This window comes from Diadema antillarum, unplaced genomic scaffold (genome assembly GCF_040938485.1).
Source record: "Diadema antillarum isolate AM-2024a unplaced genomic scaffold, OU_Dant_1.0 seq00002390_RagTag, whole genome shotgun sequence".
NCBI lineage: Eukaryota > Metazoa > Echinodermata > Echinoidea > Diadematoida > Diadematidae > Diadema > Diadema antillarum.
In genome coordinates, this window is record NW_027273001.1 from 58,986 (window position 1) to 76,974 (window position 17,989).

Sequence of the window (17,989 nt, forward strand, 5' to 3'; positions counted from 1 at the left end):
AATCTTTATCCAAAAATTGGTTCATTTTTCGTAACATAAATAATTTCATAGAAATAGATTTGGCTAAATTTTGTACGTGTGCATCCCAATGAAGATGGTCGTCTATTATAACACCCAAATACCTAAAATCATGAACCTGTTCAATCCTTTTTCCATCAAGAAAAATGTTCAAACTTTTGGAGCACCGTGGACTTAATAACATTACCTTAGTCTTATCTAAATTAATACTTAATCTGTTTCTCTTGTACCATCTATATATCGAGTTCAGATCATTTTGCAACATTGATGTAACTCTATCAGTATCTTTGTGCGAACAATAAATTACTACATCATCTGCGAATACATTACAGGAACATGAATATGAGGAAAAGTATAGGCCCAAGTACACTCCCTTGTGGTACCCCTGTCGTGATACTTTCAGATGTTGAGAGATGACCATGACAAAAAACATTTTGACTCCTACCAGTTAAATAATCAGAAAACCATTTCAATTGTTTGCCCTTGATGCCATAACATTCCAACTTCATTACGAATCAATGAAACGACTAGCCTATGATATTTTATAACGACACAGCCATGATTTCGTCGATTGAATATTCATTTCTTTACAAAATTACTATAATTCGTAACGAAATCAGTCGATATTTCGTGGACGACGAAATGACTGATATCATGATGAAATAAATCATCTTGACGAAAATAATGGCAATTTCGTCGTCGAAGTGACTGATTTTGTAATGACCATGCGACACTTGGCGCCCCATAGCTGCATACATGTGCTCAGACACGTGGAGTAGGTCATTATGAGAGCACTGCACTCACGTGTATGCAGCGAACGAACACTCGAGTACCGACGAACGGGTAAAGGGTAGCGGCTATAGCGAGCATACACAAAAGCGCCCGGGAAGCGGGCCGGTCCGACAGCTGCTGGTGATCCGATGGGGGTATGACAGACAGGCTCAAGAGATAATTTTCGAATATAACCATGGAGGCTCTTTTGACTACTGATACTTCTGGTCAACTTTGGACAGCTTCACTCTGTGACCACTTTACAGGTACATCTTTAGCCACGTTCAAGTCGGGATACAGCTGTGAAAGAAGCATTTGTGTTTCCAAGGACAGACTCGTAATCGCATCTAAAGACAGGCCAATTTTGAGCGTGTGGGATTTCAGGGCAGCTAGAAAGGTAAATGAAATATTTCTAATTGTGTAGTAGTAGTAGAAGTCATATCTAGTAGGTCTAGTATAATCTAGAACTAGTACTAGTACAATCTATTTGTAAAGTACAGTATCATAGGCTCCACTCGACTGTGCAGAAATTCCCCCACACACAAGTGTGACCAAGGAGGTACTAGGCTAACCCCGTCGCGGGGCGCTGTAACACAGTAACGTATTTGTCCGTATGGGGTCGCTGCTGCGGTTAGTACTAGGCAAGCCTAGTACCTCCTTGGTTTGACCGAAAGATCGGTCTGTATCTGTCCGTCGGGGAATGTTCCGCGGAGACTGCGTCTGGCTTCACGGATCCCCTCCACCACAGCGTTAATGGCAAAATATAAAAAGAGTCCTCCGGACAGACGGATCTTTCTGTCTACTCCTTGGTGTGACCCATCAGGCATCACTTTTGTCTTCGGGCACATTGAAGTGCAGATTTGTCCTTTCTTTGTGTTGTTTCCAAATTTTGTCAAATTCTGTGAAAACCTCACTCTGTATGCAGGGATGCCAAGTTCAAAAAATTTTTATAAGTGAGATTTTCATGACTCTGCATCGCTCGGCATCTCCGAGCGCGAATGTGCGCGCAAGCGAGGGTGTAGGAGGGGCTTTTCCCCCCGTGGCCTCCCACGGTAGGGAGCTTTTTCAATTTTTAGCCCTTAATGGTGCCATCAGGTGCATACTTAAAGGACAAGTTCACCTTCATAAACATAAGGATTGAGAAAATGCAACAATATTAGTAGAACACATCAGTGAAAGTTTGAGGAAAATTGGACAATCGATGCAAAAGTTATGAATTTTTTTAATTTTTGTGTTGGAACCGCTGGATGAGGAGACTACTACAGCTTGTGAGTCATATGCGTACAACAGTATAAAGGAAATATAAAAGAAAATTCAACATATTTTCACTTTTTTCGCATAATAAAAGAGCAATTGACTTGCCTCTTTCTAAAGGCAGGGGGAATAATATTACCCATAGCATTTATCGGTAACGAGTCAGGGGAATGTGTACTTTTTTCAAAAGATGGAATTTTGTGAAATTCTCTTTATATTTTCCTTATATTGTTGTACGCATGTGACATCTAAGTTATTCATACACTGCAGTAGTCTTCTCATCCAGCGGGTACTGCACAAAAACTTCAAAAATTCATAACTTTTGAACGGATTGTCTGATTTTCCTCAAACTTTCAATGATGTGTTCTACTAATATTGCTACATTCTCTCAATCCTTATGTTTATGAAGGTGAACTTGTCCTTTAAGTGATCAATTTTTACTTATTTTGAAAGACGTAAGGGAAATATACCCTCAATGGCAACTATCACTTTAATCTTTTGAGCTATGCTCCATATTCATAGGCTCAAGTTGCAGACTTCGCCAAATGCGTGAGAAAAATGGGTGCCATGCGTGAGAGCGTGAGACAGACCCTAAATGCTTGAGTCTCACGCAGAATGCGTGAGACTTGGTAGCTCTGTGTATGTTCATTAAAAGTTGCTGTGAATTAGATCTTCTCAAATGTAGTATTAAAAAGAAAAGAGAATAGAGTGAGATGATGAAGAAACAATTTGTGTGTCTTTTTCTGGACCTATATTAAAAGTTGTGTACATATCTATCACTTACTTCGAAGGATGGCCAACCCCAGCGGCAGACGTGCCCAGGTGTTATCACTGCGCTGGAAGCCTCACCGGACAGCACCTACATCGCTGCTGGTATCGCAGAGAAAGTCCACATCTGGCAGGTACAGTGTGTCATGTCAACTTTACAATATGCCTCAAGACATCAGTCACAAGTCAACCAAATCACATGAATTTTTTGTTGCAGGTGTATTTGAAGGGCTGTAAAATTTAACTGTCACAGTCGGGACTTGAATTTATGATTTGATGTGAAGATGCTGGTACATGCAGGTCAAGTTTTTACAGATCCTGCCCTTCTTCATACATCATCTGCAAAGAAACAAAACCCCAAATGTTATAGTCTATACACAGGGAATAATTTTCCTGGTATTGCATCGCAATTTGCTATGTACTTTTACACCACTGCTACACAAACTATCTTTTGCGTAGCAGTTTTCTTCCATAGAAATGTACAGGATACCATGTGAAATATTGTTCATCAGCTGAAATTGCTAATCAAATTTGAGTTGAAAAATTATTCCCTGATACGGATTGAGTGAAAGCATCAATTTTCGTACTAGTAGAACGCATCAGTGAACGTTTGAGGAAAGTCAGATGAAAGATATAAAATTTTATGAATTCTTAAAGTTTTGGTGCTGTTATCACTGGATAAGGAGACTATTACACTTAATGATATCATTATGGACAATATAAAGAAAATATACAAAATTAATGAAATTCTTCCGTCTAGGTGTTTTTCATTGCAATTAATTGACAAATTGCCCTACATCGACGTAAATAAGCACTGAATTGATCAGTGTTTTAGTAGTAGCCATGATAAAAGATCATTGGCGCATATACTCGAGCAGGATTCAAACCTACGACCTCCTGATCACCGGACAGGCGTCATCTCCACTAGACCACCGAGCTTTCGCCTGACAGCAAGTGTTGGTTCTAATCCTTATACAGGCTGTAGCATGCAGCGGGTACTGCGTAATTATTCAAATTCTTATTTACGTCGATGTAGGGCAATTTGTCAATCAGTTGCAATAAAGAAAATATATAGAAAGTTCAACATACAGTGTAGTATCACTTTTCTAGCTTATTGACAAGAACACTTGACTTACCTTTGCAGAAAGCAGCAGTGGGGAATATAACCCTAAACATATGTCGGTAACAAGTTGGTGGAATGTGTATTTTTCATGAGAAATACAATTTTGTGGAATTGCATATTGGAGACTGGATAGATGATGGGGTGAAGAGATTGAGAGTTCTAAGTCATTATTCAAGGGCATAGGTTGTTGCCGCATCCCATGAAAATGTCTTATTTGTCTAGCTGTAAAACTTTGCTGACCTGTTAGATGATAGTTTTCTCGTTCTAACTTTCAGCTGCCACAGTGTACCATACAGTTAAACTCTCTCCAGACTTGCTCATATTCAGCAGCATGTATGAGCTGAATACGTGAAGAATCAAATCTCCCAGAATTATTAATGATTTCAGTGGGAAATACATGTAACTTGAGATAATAATGATTATAATGATAATAGTAATAATAATTCACATTTATAAAGTGCATAATACATGTAATTAACAAAATTCTCTATGTGCTTGACATTTATAACATAAATACAATCGATTATGACATAACTTACAATCAGCAATATTTGAACAGATAAGTTTTCAGTGCCTTTTTGAAAGAATCAAAGGAAGATATGCTTCTGATTGAAAAAGGTAATGAATTCCAAAGAGCAGGAGCTGATGTGAAGGATCAGTTACAATGTTTGTGTGATTACAGGATAGACTGACAAAAGATGTTGTGATGATGATCGAAGAGTTTGTGTTGGAATGTGATGATGAATAAGTTCTGTAATGTAAGGAGAGAGATTGTTCTGAGCTTTATAACATATAAGCATCTTAAATACAACATGTGTTTTCAACTGATAACCAATGAATTTTATGCAAAATTGGTGTATTGTAGTAAAGTCCCTAGAGTGTGCACCCATGCACCCACTATCAATCTAGCTGCTGTGTTCTGAATTCTTTGAACCTGGTTGACATCTTTCATTGGAAGGCCATACAACAAAATATTACAATTGTCTACTTGTACATGCTCAAGACATAATTAACGAGTGCACAAGAGTTTCAGTAGACTTTCTGTTGAGATACTGCCGAATCCGTCCAATTTTCCAACTGGCTATGATTGCTGACTGACAGGTTTTAGTGATGTGATCGGCCATCGACAGATGTTTATCCATGATGACACCGAGGATGCGTGCTCTGCTGACTGCAGGGATACCAACACCATCCACGGTGATGACAGGAGGGAATGGAGGAGATGAGCAAACCGAGATGTACAGTGTATAACTTCAGTCTTTGACGCGTTGACAAGCAACTTGTTCTTGAACGACCAAGATGTGATGTCTTTGATGCAGCTGTTAATGCGAGTGATCGCCATCTCACTGTCTCTTGGTGGGAATGTCAAATATATTTGGAGATCATCTGCATATATCATCGAAAGAAGTCCATGCGCTTTGATAATATCATATACAGTACTGTACAAGGTGAAAAGAAGAGGACTCATAACGCTGCCCTGTGGGACCCCTCAGTCATCCGTGACCAGATGGGAATCTGTGATTTCCAATCTTCACAGTATGGGAACGTCCAGACAAATATGAAGAGAACCAGTGTTTATAACGGAGCCTTCAAATCCATACCGCCTTGTGAGCCAGTAGAGTAAGATGGCATGATCAGTGATATCAAATGCTGAGCCGAAGTCCAGCAATACCAAAATTACTTCTGTCGCTGATCTAAACAGAGTTAGATGTCGTTACGTCAACACGTTAGTGCAGTCTCCACACTATGCTGTCTTCTGTATGCCGATTGTGTGGGAATATGCGAACTGTTTTCCATCAGATAGTCCATGATTTGACTTGTGGCTGCCTTCTCTATGATCTTCCCAAAGAAGTTCAAATTTGAGATGGGGCGATAGTTCTCAAGATCTTCCTGCGATGCACCAGCTCTCTTGAGAAGCGGAGTAACAACAGCCCTTTTGAACACATCTGTCATAACACCAGACCTGAGACTTGCATTGACCATATCTGTAAGAACAGGAAGCAGTTTACCGTTACATATCTTGGTAAGTGGTGTCTGGAGAGGATCAAGTTCGCATGATGCAGAGGATGAAGACCTAATAATACGACTTACATCATCTTTTTTTAATACCTCATGAAACTGCAATTTCATTGACAACAATTGTGTAAAATGATAATAGAAGAGAACTGTGAATGCAACAGTTTTGATAAATTCTGTTTTGGAATACTGCTCAAAGTTGTTGTTTTTTTTCTGTTTGTTTACTTTACAAGTGTTTTTTGTGTTCATTCTTTATTTTTTGCCTCTTTTTTTTTAAAACTATACTCTCCCCCCCCCCCCCCCCCCCCCACTAACTCAAAGACTTGACAAAATGATAAGAAAATGAAAGCTGTATAAATCTGTAAGTGTTGAAGTCAGATTGGGAAATATGGCAATTTTTCAAGCATTTTAAAACACTTTGAATTACAGATGTGTAAAATCTTCAGCAATCTGAAGGGCAACAGTGAATTATTCTTTCTTCATTTTTTTTTTTGAGTAATTCAATATGTAGACCATCATGCATGAAAAAAAAAAGTTCAAAAGAAAAAAAAAATCTATGAAGTTCTGACACAGAAGGTGTCAGTTCACAGTTTTGCAACAAACGAAAATGGTTAAAAATGTATCAGTATACAAAGAGTTCATGGTCAAGAGCACAATGGTACAATATTTCACACAAGGTGTAAGATGAGGTGATCTATTCAGGGATGCAAACCCAAGTCGACTACGGCACCTGGGAAAATTTTCAACAAAAGTAGGCGAGTTTTGAGAGGTCACTGTCTGGGCACATGTACACTATGTACGTGTATCTACCACTAAGCTTCCCGTAGGTTGGAGGATATTCTGTGCCAAATAGCGCACAAACCTGCCACTACTGGTAGATCTGCTGAAGGCAGGTGGGGTGACAATCTACCGCTGATTGCAATGCCGCTTAATCTCGATATTTTTGCAGTTGACCACTGGCATGCTGGTGGCAGTGCTGACCAGTCACTACCAGACGGTCACCAAGATCCGATTCTCCGATGACGGCAGCCACCTCGTGACAGCGAGTAGGGACAACCTTGTGCTCGTCTGGGCGATGTCAGAGTAAGTGATCATCCTAGATGCAGGGACCACCTGTCCAAAGAGAAACACCTCGCCATGTTCAAAGTTAACATATTGATATTTTCATCAAAGTATTGTAGGCATATTATCACTAGGCAACAATAACTTTTAGGGGTAAAGTGGTTGCATTTACTAATCATTGACCAGAAGTGCGACTTGGAGAAGATTTTGACAACATATCAGTGGGAGATGGGATGGGAGGAGATAAAATTGTCCCCTCTTCCAAGGGACATGTATTGAATGAAAGCATGAAACTTTAAAAGCCCATAACTTTCTCCTTCTAGGTTGATGAAAGCATGAAGCTGTAAATGCCAGAAGTTTCTGATTTTACGTCCAACTCTGAGGGAACGCCAATCATCATGCTCATACAATTGTAATCTCCTTCTGTAGAAGTCAATGTGAGTGTAGTTTGGGTCAAAATTGCCCTTTCATATCGTGTCTCTTTGCTAAATTTATCTTTGGCCAGAGTCGTGCGTCAGTGCACTCACGGGCGATCCTGCAACCCCCTCCATGTCATCTCGGCCCACTCCCTCCCCGTGACGGACCTGTTTGTCGGAGCTGGTGGCCCCTTGGCTCACTTCATCTCATCTTCCCTTGACCATTCCTGCAAGGTGCTCTCATTAGAACTCGAAAGCCAACCTGCCTGCTGCCATTTTATCCCAAAATTTTAAAATGGTATCAAGGTTCAAAATAATGTGTGAAAAGTACTGTTTCAGTGAATGTAAACCAATTGCATTTGTCATAGACAAACTCTGTATAAAGCTTCAAGGGAGCCCAAAAGCAAAGGGGCAAGGCAGTAGGAATACGCATTTTATAGATTCCAGTTTCTAGTATTATTATGAGATTTTAAGATGTAACTTGATTTGTATGATGAAATTTTTTTGATGATTTTCCTAGTAAAAAGAAAAAAAAGGAAGAAGATAAAGATTGCTGGTATAAAATAAGAGGGGGTTAGTATAGAATTTCACAGTCATGAGTCAAGTACCAAAGAGCAGTGTAGCATGAATACAGAGATGTTTCTTAAAGCTGCTATTATCTCACTGTTGCTGCATCTTTGCAACCATGTGGTTTGTAACATGTTCCTTGTCGCACTACTCAACAGGTTTGGGAGCTATGTACCGGCCAGCTGCTTTGTAACCTGCTGTTCGATGCACCAGTGGAATCTGTAACGGCTGATGCGAGCGAGACATGTCTGTTTGGCGGATGTTCAGATGGCAGCATATACCTTGTTTACCTGTTCCCAGAAGTAAAACTGACAATCCCATGGATAATGGCTTGAATTCAGAAACACAGCTAACACTGGCTATACTTTCATTCCTAAACTCATGAGTATACCTCAGGTACAAGCTGTGGTTTGCTATTTTTTAAATCCGTACCATGTTCATCAATTAGTAATCTGCTGGAGTGCTTTTTTTGCTGATTGGAACAGGTGATTGGAAGCTAACTGTCTCGGAATAGAGATTACCTAATCCCCCTAATCCCTATTGTGTCACCATGGCCTTCCTGTTGGACTGATGGGCATTGTTACACTTGAGTGGGCTTACTAACTATACAACTTGGTTAAGTTTGGTAGGACGACTGTCTACTGATGGAAAAGCTTTGCCAGTTATTAAGCTGAATGCCTGGACAGATACAGGGTTAATCTACATTTTGGTATATGATATTCAAAAAAGATCTTCTTTTTTTTTAAATCCAAAGGTCAAATTAATACAGACCAGTGCAAATGAAATTTTGTCATCCAGAATAAGAATATTCCATAGTTCTCTTACTGTAAGCAGTAAAAAATTAAATCATGGATTTGAGACTTGCCTCATGTGTTTAATAAGCTGTTGGTCACCAGCATGAAACCTGTATTTATGAACTTCTTCTGTTGACGCTATGCCGACTGGGTTATGAATTTTCATACCAAGCGCTGGTAGCAGAGTTCAGTGATTCAAAGGCCCAGGTTATGAAATTCAAAGAGATAGGCAAACCTTCTCTTGCTAGGTCTTGGTTCATGAGGTTGATGGCTTGACTAGTCTCACATGAAGACCCTCTGCTTGCTCCTCGTGCAATCACCACAGAATCAGAAGGGTCTTTGACAAAGGCTAGTAGTAGGCATTCTGAAGATAAAATATATCTCTACAGTGCATAGTGATCATCATTTTGGCTTCATGCCTGTGAGAATCGGTCTTCATTTTGTTTTTCTTTTTATGCTTTTCCTCACAGAATGCGAGTCAAGAAAGACACATCACGCCACAAGATTCTGAAAATACTTCTATATTCAAAGGGCACAGGTTCGTTTTCTCCCTTAAACCTTATTATTCATCTCTTCCCCCCCCCCTTTTGTTTAATTGTGGTCAAGTGGATTGTGCTCTATGTCTGAAAGTTCCAAGATTCAAGCCTTGTCAGGCCACTAGTGTCCTCAAGCAAGACTTCTTTTTTTTCCCATGATGCTCCTCTCTACCCTAGTGAGTATTTGATATACCTGATACAAAGCTGAACATTGAACCATCAAGTCATAGTTTGGGAAAGTGGCTGTGGAAGTCATCATCTTGTTATCAAATGAAAAAGGGATTCTATGGCACACCTAATCACACTGTTCTTTAAAAAAAAATACACACACACACACACACACACACACACACACACACACACACACACACACACACACACACACACACACACACACACACACACACACACACACACACACACACAACTGTTCTAGGAGCTCTGCTAAGAACACAATTTCCCATTCATGTTGTGGTCTCACACCAAGCATAATGTAGAAGAAGACTTGCTCCTTCAGAACATATGAAAAACTTCAGATTGGTTAGGTTGACCCATTACACCTATTTTGAGCCCTCACACAAAATCAGTGCATGAGACTTTTCATGCCTCTGCCCGAAGGGTGCTGAAGTCATTATTGTTGGTTTTGTGATGCATAGTCACTTCCATAGTCACTTCCATAGTCACTGCCATAAAGAGGCAGTTTGACCAGGGAGGTGAGTCTCACCTCCCTGGTTTTACTGAATTGCTCAGTGGGGAACGCAGTGTATGGTTTGGGTTGATATCGGTAATGGAATAAGAAAATTTTATTTTGACTCATAAAAAAAGGGTCCTGGATTCAAATTCTACCCAGTGCACACATCGAGTCACAGAGTACATAAGCCATGATATATTGCAGTTTTGTTTTACGTTATAAGAGTGACTGATGAAAAACAATTTTGATAAGCATCATAAACTGTACAGACAACAACAACAACAACAAAAGAAAAATCAACATCAACTCCCTGGAAAACTCAAATTCTTTCCAAATACAGTGCACTTGGGTTATAACGAAATGCTTGGGACCGGCAGTTTTCTTTCACTGTAACGAAATTTTGTTATAACCAATGTATAACGAAAACAAGGAAGCCAATTATATTCTGTTTGTTGAATACTCGTCATACAATGGAAAACTATGTGAACAATAAAACAAATAGTTATTCAATTTCAGATTATTGTATTATAATAACGCAAGTTCCCCTCGGAAACTGTGCTTGACACACGAAGCGAACACACAGTGATGTGACGCGTTTACGAATGCAGAGATGCTATAAACGCTTGTTCCGCTACGTATTTTCGAAAGCAATCCTCAGTTCGTTATAACGGAGCACGTTTCTTTTGTTTTTCTTTGTCAGTGGCGCTTGGAAAAGACTTCGTTGTAGCGAAAATTTCACTATAACCGTGTTCGTTATAAGCGCATTTTGTACCATAGACTGTAATGGCGATAATTTTGGGACCAGAAGTTTTACTTCGTTATAACCGTGTTCGTTGTAACAGGAGTGCACTGTACTTTTGCATTTTGCAAACAGAATAGGATATGTCGCAATGAGTTTACAGTTGAAAATGAAATCCATAGTTTCAGAAGGCCTTGGTCATTATGTCATGTGATATTGCTCTGTAGCTTTCTTATTAGGAACTTTCATATTCCTACAGGTTGTTATTGCTACACAACTCTTATTGTTTTTTGTTCTTTTCGGTCGTAGTGCGTCCGTCACATGTCTGTCTGTCAGTATGGATGGCACAACACTTGCTTCGGGCAGTACAGATCAGACGGCTAGGGTGTGGGACATAGGGAGCGGTCAGTGTCTGAGGGTCCTTCAGCATAAAGGTGAGAGTGGGTGGACAGTTTAAGTGGTCGTCTTTATTGCACCAAAAATTAAAAAAAAAACACTGATTTTGGAATGCAGTTTCTTTGTGATATGCTCCTAGCATGATTTGCCCTGTGGAAACTGCAGCCTTGAATTGGCATTATTTGTTCAATCATTGTATCACTGTTTATCAATGTATGACATGTCATAAGCATGCTTTGTTACATCTGGTTGATAATGCAGCCATGCTTCTGACTGTTTGTTGTTCAAGCCATCTATAGTTCAATTCCGCAAGTAGTAGTATTATTTATTTTTTTTTATTCTATTCTATTTTATTTTTTTTATTATTTTTTTTTTTTTGGGGGGGGGGGGGGGGGGGGCAAATCACCACTGGCCTATGTATAGACTTTGATTTTGTTATGATAAATACCATTTTCAGTGTGAGTCTTGACCAATTCATACCTTACTTATTGTTCCCTGCACATCCAGTTTCAAGTTTACATGTACAGATGTAAATACACAGGTTTACAAATGCTATGCATTCCTATCATTCACTCTTCTCATGTATGCAAGGATCTGTTGGGGCTGTCCAGTTCGTCCTGCGGCCACTCCCTACCACCGGTGGCACAGCTCCGCCCAGGGCCCTTCCGCCCCTCCCCTCCTTCCAGCGGAGCTTTCCCTGGGAAAGCGAGTCCACCGTGGGGAGTACAGCGGAGAGCGGATACGCTGTGAAGATCTCGAGACCGCTTGAGGTACTGTATGCTGCCAAGATACATGGAGTAGTCACTATTAGCGAGGTTTAGGTCTGCCACGCGAATGCTAAGACATCACTATTTAGGCAAAAAAATAATGTTCTGCATATGCATGAGACAGCTGTTTCCATTGTCAAACCTGAGAGGAGGGGTCGTTTTATATAGCATTTGTGTCGCAGAACTAAAGCTTGCAATAAACCCATCTTGTCCTGGGGAAAGTGTGCTGTGGAAATGATCAGCTTGGTATCGTGAAATTGGCAACTCAGAATTTTGTTGCATGGATATCTCATATTTTATAAAGATTTTTTTAATGGAACTATATAAAGGAACTTTTAAGTCTTCACAAAAATCAGAAAGAATTAATGAACATCATTTAAAAAAAAAGCATATTCCCATTAATTGTAGTTCATTGTTATCATGTACATGTAAATTGGCTTTGGTTTACTCTTGATTTGGCTATCAGAATTGAAAGAAAGTTACAGAACTTTTTGAAGCATCTGATCGCTAAACTTATAAATGGTCCTGAAAATGGCCAAAAAAAACATTTTAGAAGATTGAAGTTTACATTTTTGCCTCAAATCGGCACATTTTTGTAAAGCTGTTTTTGATGACAAGATGGTGAATTTCTTCAGCAAAGTGTGCCCAGGACTTAACGATGGATTAATGAATGTATTCTTATTACTCTGTACAGGAATCTGAGAAGAACTACGAAGAAGCTGTTGGCCTCCCAAGGAGTCTGAGAGAGGGAAATGCAAAGGTGAGCAGTCCGACAGTGGAATTCTCCTGGCCTCTCTCTGTATGTTCATAGAGAAGAACAGACAGCAATCAATGTACATGGAGGCGACCTAGTTTAAAGTAGACCCTAAACAAAAGTTATGAGCCTCAGAATGTGACAGCCGTGGCAAAGGCCTTTGTTAAGGCTCACCCTTCTACATTATTTTCACATCAACCTCTCTCTCTCTCTCTCTCTAGATATTTGACACTTGGAATCAGAAATGTGTATTGTATAAACTTATTTTCGCATACAGAAATGTTCGTGAATGAGGCGGTCACAGACATTTTCACGAGATGTTGTTTTTTTGCAAATTGACACCAAGGCATTGAAGTGCACTATCACCCAAGCGCATGGCGACATTTTCACGTGCTGTTAAATTCACGGCCCAACAGTGATTCGCAAAATTAAACCCTCGCAAAAATAACAGCTTACACAGTGTTGAAAAGTATTCAGTTCAACCTAACTCTGAGTTGTGCAGTTCTGGTGAGAGATGATAATATTCCAGTAAGTTAACAGTTACTGCCTGAGGCATTTATTTGTGTGTGTGTGTGTGTGTGTGGGGGGGGGGGGGGAAGCATTGATAACAAGTGATTTTTGCTACATGTAATGGTTACGCTATGACTCCATTTATACCTAGGAATTTGAAATGCCCTTACATGGTGAGTGCACAGTTTTTCAGTTCCACGCATTTTTGGCGTCCAACAGGTATATCAGTTGCAGAGCCAGCCGCAGTCAGACGACGAAGTCCGGCGGTTACAGCGAATCAACGCTCAGCTGTACCACCTCTATGCACAGACGATAATGGGAGAAGCTGACATCGCTTCCTCAAACTCTGACAATGAGCATTAGGCGGATAGTTGCGTGCTTCTAGCGAGGGAAAAGATTGCATCTTAATTTGAACATTTGCCATCAATCAAGTCAAGACTTATCTACAGAAGGTGATGGCTTTTTCTTGTTCTCTTTTCTTTCTTTTTCATGGTTACCAGCTTTGCTGCTGATATCAGGGATATTCATCAATGCCTTATAATTATTTGCTTTTCTTAGTCGTACTTCTGCCTTTTTTCTTTTAGGTACACAGTATCAAAATTCAATGGATTTATGTAGTACCTTGAAGAATTGAAAGCCTTTAGACATTTTTCTTTTTCTTATATGTTAATTTTTTTGTGTTTTTTTTTTAAGATGTATGCTGCATCAAGTGTCGAGCAAAGTGCAAAGCGAAAAAGCCAGGCGAACATTCCTCCTCTTATGCTTGAAAGGTTGACGAGAAATTATCAATTACATGTAGTTTGGACAAGATATGATTGTAATATTTGGTTATTTCTGGACGGAAACATCCAGATGCCAAAAAGGACAGTGCCTTAATTGTATTCAGAAAACTGAACTCTGGTTTCGGCAAACATTCAGGCTCAGTACTTTATCGATGGAAGGATTTGTCAGTCCAGAGAGAAAACTTTACAAAGTGACCTTATGAAACTATTGTGTGCCTTTAACAAAAGCGCCTTTTTATGGTGGCATTATTGATATCATATGGAGACAGTGAGTTTATTTTTATACTTTTTTCCCTTATATACCACAGTGCCTTGTACCAATTGCAATAGTTAGCCAAGAATGGCAAATATATTTTGTAATGTTTTCATAGCATAAAAGGAATGATGTTTATATTATAAATCATGCTTCCTTTTGTAGCCGTTAAGAGAGGATGGCGATTGTAAGTGGAGAGTAAGTTGTATCGAAAACACATACACTGTATATGATGGTCTATTAATGCCAAACAGTGAGCGAGGTTTGTACATACACGTGTATCTGTCAGCCTGTAAAACATCTTATGTCAAAAATGACAGAAATCTACTACAAAAACCTTGATACAGCATGTCATGTATGGCAAGAGTACAAAGTCCACAAACTTGTGATTATGTACAAATTTCATTGAAGGCTTTTTTTTTGTAATGTACAAGCGTGTATTTACCATCTGACGTACAGGGATATGTAATACTTCCAATATTTCTCTGCATGTATATGAATACTCAAAAGACTTGACAGAAAGGAAATTATTTACCATGTTCTGGTTGTTTTACCAGCCCGAAACTGCCGTCAATACGTCTTGCCCCAAAAGTCTTTGCGAGTTCATGTACCACCGAGAAGTATATATACACGTACCCTGCAATGTGTCTGCTAGTGTAGATGTACTCAAGGGATTTTTTTTTTCATCTGTGATGTAGAGAATGTATATGTAAAAATCTACTGTAAAACGAGGAATGTTTACGTGCATTTTAGTTTCGCGAATTTCGCGAGAGCCGAGATTCACGAAATTAAAATGCATGCTAGAATTCTTGTCTACCCTATGCATTGAATGCTAGTCACTGGCAATTTGCAAAAATTTCATGCCACGAAAAGGCCGTCGGCTCCACTTTGTGAAAATGTCATGCCGCGAAGATATTTTGCATTACAGTAATGGCTGCATCCAGTGTGGTGCTGAAGAATGGCATTACGAGTCTTCCATCAATCCAGGGACATTTCTCATACTTCTGTATAGGTGCTCGTCGATCGATTCATCATTCTGAGAATGGAATCTAGATCGTCATGACCAAAAAAAAAAAAATTATAATGATAATAATGTGCCAAAGTTTCCTTTTTGTTGTCCTAGTCCAGCCATTGAACGATAGCTGAAAAACTGGACTGAATACATTGTTGTACCTCAGCATACCATAAAGGTTAAGATTAAAGTGCCTCCCCCTTGCAATACAGTTATAGTATGTCACTATGTGATTTGTTCTTCCTGTCAGTGAGTGCCTTCAGTTGATCTCTCTCTGTTGTAGTCTTCCAGCGTTTCTTAATGTATGTCACATATGGAAATCTGTGCCTGTTTATTGTGTGGAGAATCAATCGATTCTTGCCCGACAGTATTTTCAAAACAGCCTAAGATGCTCGTAAGTGCCTTTTTTGAAGTAGTGTGTGACATGTGATTTATATTTCAAAGAATGTACATCATATAAAGTAAGCTGTGCACAGGGCTCTATTTTTGATACAAGACAACCATAAAATGATCAAAAGTTCACTTTTTTATTTATGTTTCTTTCATGTAAGTCATCATTACAACAGTGAAAAATGTGCTTGATTTCATTTATTTTATACTAATCTCTATTTATCCACCAAATATTTTTGAAACAGATGTTACAGTACCGTAGCAGTAGCATATTATGTGTAATTTAACCATCAATTCCTTGAATATTTTTTTTTTTTCTGCAGAAATCATCTCTGATTTGCATTCTTTTTAGATGACATATTCACTATTAGAGAAAGATTATATTGAGTGCCACTGGGTTATTTTAATCAGACTTGTACAAGGGTGGATTATAATCCCCCAAAGTTGCCCTTTTCATTCAGAAATACTATAATCTTCTCAAAGGTGTTATCAGTTTAAGGTTCAAAGAGTTCAATTCCTGCAGTATTCCCATATTTTATGCAGCTTTAGTGTGTTCTGCATGGACGCAGAACAGGATATGTGTACTGTAATTTGCATGTTTATGTATGTACACGTGTTGTATTCTACCATTCAGACAGATAATTATAATAGTTATTGTTGTCATAATCTTTGACAAAATTTAAACATCTATGTTTTGTGAGCATTGTATTTTTGACCAATATTCAAAGCCACATATACCTCCAAAACCAAAGCAATTTTGTAACAGAAATGATGAGATCATTCAGCTCTTTTGTACTTCCAGTTTAGATATTCGTATTAATTATGTGCTATAATCATTAACTCGGGTGTGTAATCATTTTCCTTGTCTGTAATGTGTACCGTATACTGGCATATTTTTGTGACTTACAATATTTTTAGGTGGTGTAGAATACACTGGAATCTTCATTGCTTTATACCCAGATACACTTACGATATTTTTAAATAGTGTAGAATACACTGAAATCTTAATTGCTTTATACCCAGATACGCATACTGTCTTAACCAGGGAGGTAAGACAACCTCCCTGTCTTAACACGGATGCATGTGGATAGTATGATGTGGCAGCTAGGTGTTGTCAGCCAGATCTGCAACAGTAGTTTCATTACTCAGTCGGCAAATCGACCCATCAGTTATGCATACATGAAGATTGTGAATGGTATTGTCGTTTAATAGCAGCAATTGATTACAAACCTCTGTATTAATTGAGGTCTTTGGGGTCCCAGCAGATGTTTCTCTTCCGGTATTTCCAGTGTAGGTGCTGCCTTATGCCTGCGGTAACCATAGAAACATGATGATGTCTGTCCAAGCTGTCCTGTCTCTCTTCATTATTTGCAGCAGTTGTGCTTCTTGTCCGCTCTGCTTCCATGTATAGGCTGCTCTAAAGAGATTTTGTCCATGCGTGCGGACAGTAGACCTGTCTGTGTCTACAACGTTCTGTTGCCTGACCTGTAAACTTTTCCTTATCACGCATATGAAGTTGTCTGTGTCTCTCCATGCAGAAAGCGATGATGGTTTTGAATGGTTTTTGTTTGATTCTGTTCATGTTGATGAATAGATGATGATGGATTCATGAGAAGTGTAGATTACTGACAATTAATAGTCAGTGATTTATGCTTTTGACATCTTCCCCCTCCCCTCCTTGTTTTTCACATAAACAATGAGGACAAAATTGTGTGCACAATGATTTCAACGTGCCAGTTAGGCAGAATTTCATCCCAAAAATTGTTGATTACGTGACAGGTGAATGATAACCGATGTCATGCAGGCAAAAAACGTAATGCTCTTCCATGTCAAAGTTATATTTTCAGATGACTGTCCCTTAATGGCACTGAATTTTTTTTTTTCTATGCCATTTACCCTTCTTTTCTTCTCTCTTGCTCCACGCCAGGCTGAAAAGGTTCGGCCATTCACGTATTGTAATGGATAGCATGGGATTCTAGTCTGTTTCTGTTTGTGTACACGGTACCCAAGAAGAATATCTAGAACCTGAATGTTTATACAAATGTACATATATGTCTGTACAGATGAGGTGTATCCCCAAGTCTGTGATGTTTGCAATGGATATGCAACACCAGAGCTTCAAACTAGTTTATGCTTTTTTTTTATAAGCCATATGTTCCATATACTTTATGTCTCCATCCAAAATAAGATGTTTTACAGCACCTAAAAAGAATGTAGCTATCCGATTTGTTGATTGCTCATCACGTGACATGCAGTTAAAAAGTACCATGGCACGCTGTCTCTGTCAGCTGTGAAATTTTGTTTGAGCAAAAATGAATATCGCATGCCTGACTTCATCCATTGATTCCCGTGTTAAACTCACGATTGACG

The 17,989-nt window shown here is 39.1% G+C and overlaps 1 protein-coding gene across 1 annotated transcript; it reads left to right on the forward strand.

Annotated features, from left to right (window-relative positions):
• The first annotated feature begins 965 nt into the window (after positions 1-965).
• LOC139714700 (WD repeat-containing protein 18-like) lies at positions 966-13,616 on the forward strand. The gene is made up of 10 exons (XM_071626373.1): positions 966-1,186; positions 2,835-2,945; positions 6,900-7,033; positions 7,518-7,662; positions 8,154-8,297; positions 9,260-9,327; positions 11,065-11,189; positions 11,743-11,921; positions 12,613-12,678; positions 13,402-13,616. The coding sequence occupies exons 1-10, from the start codon at positions 986-988 to the stop codon at positions 13,543-13,545; spliced, it is 1,317 nt and encodes a 438-aa protein (XP_071482474.1). The 5' UTR covers positions 966-985; the 3' UTR covers positions 13,546-13,616.
• Positions 13,617-17,989: the final 4,373 nt, after the last annotated feature.

What these genes read in the sequence shown, in the direction of transcription:
- LOC139714700 (XM_071626373.1), top strand. Translation starts at nt 986, where the DNA reads ATGGAGGCTCTTTTGACTACTGATACTTCTGGTCAACTTTGGACAGCT. An exon ending in GAGGGTCCTTCAGCATAAAG is followed by an intron (nt 11,190 to 11,742) that starts GTGAGAGTGGGT and finishes CATGTATGCAAG; the next exon opens with GATCTGTTGGGGCTGTCCAG. An exon ending in TGAGAGAGGGAAATGCAAAG is followed by an intron (nt 12,679 to 13,401) that starts GTGAGCAGTCCG and finishes GGCGTCCAACAG; the next exon opens with GTATATCAGTTGCAGAGCCA.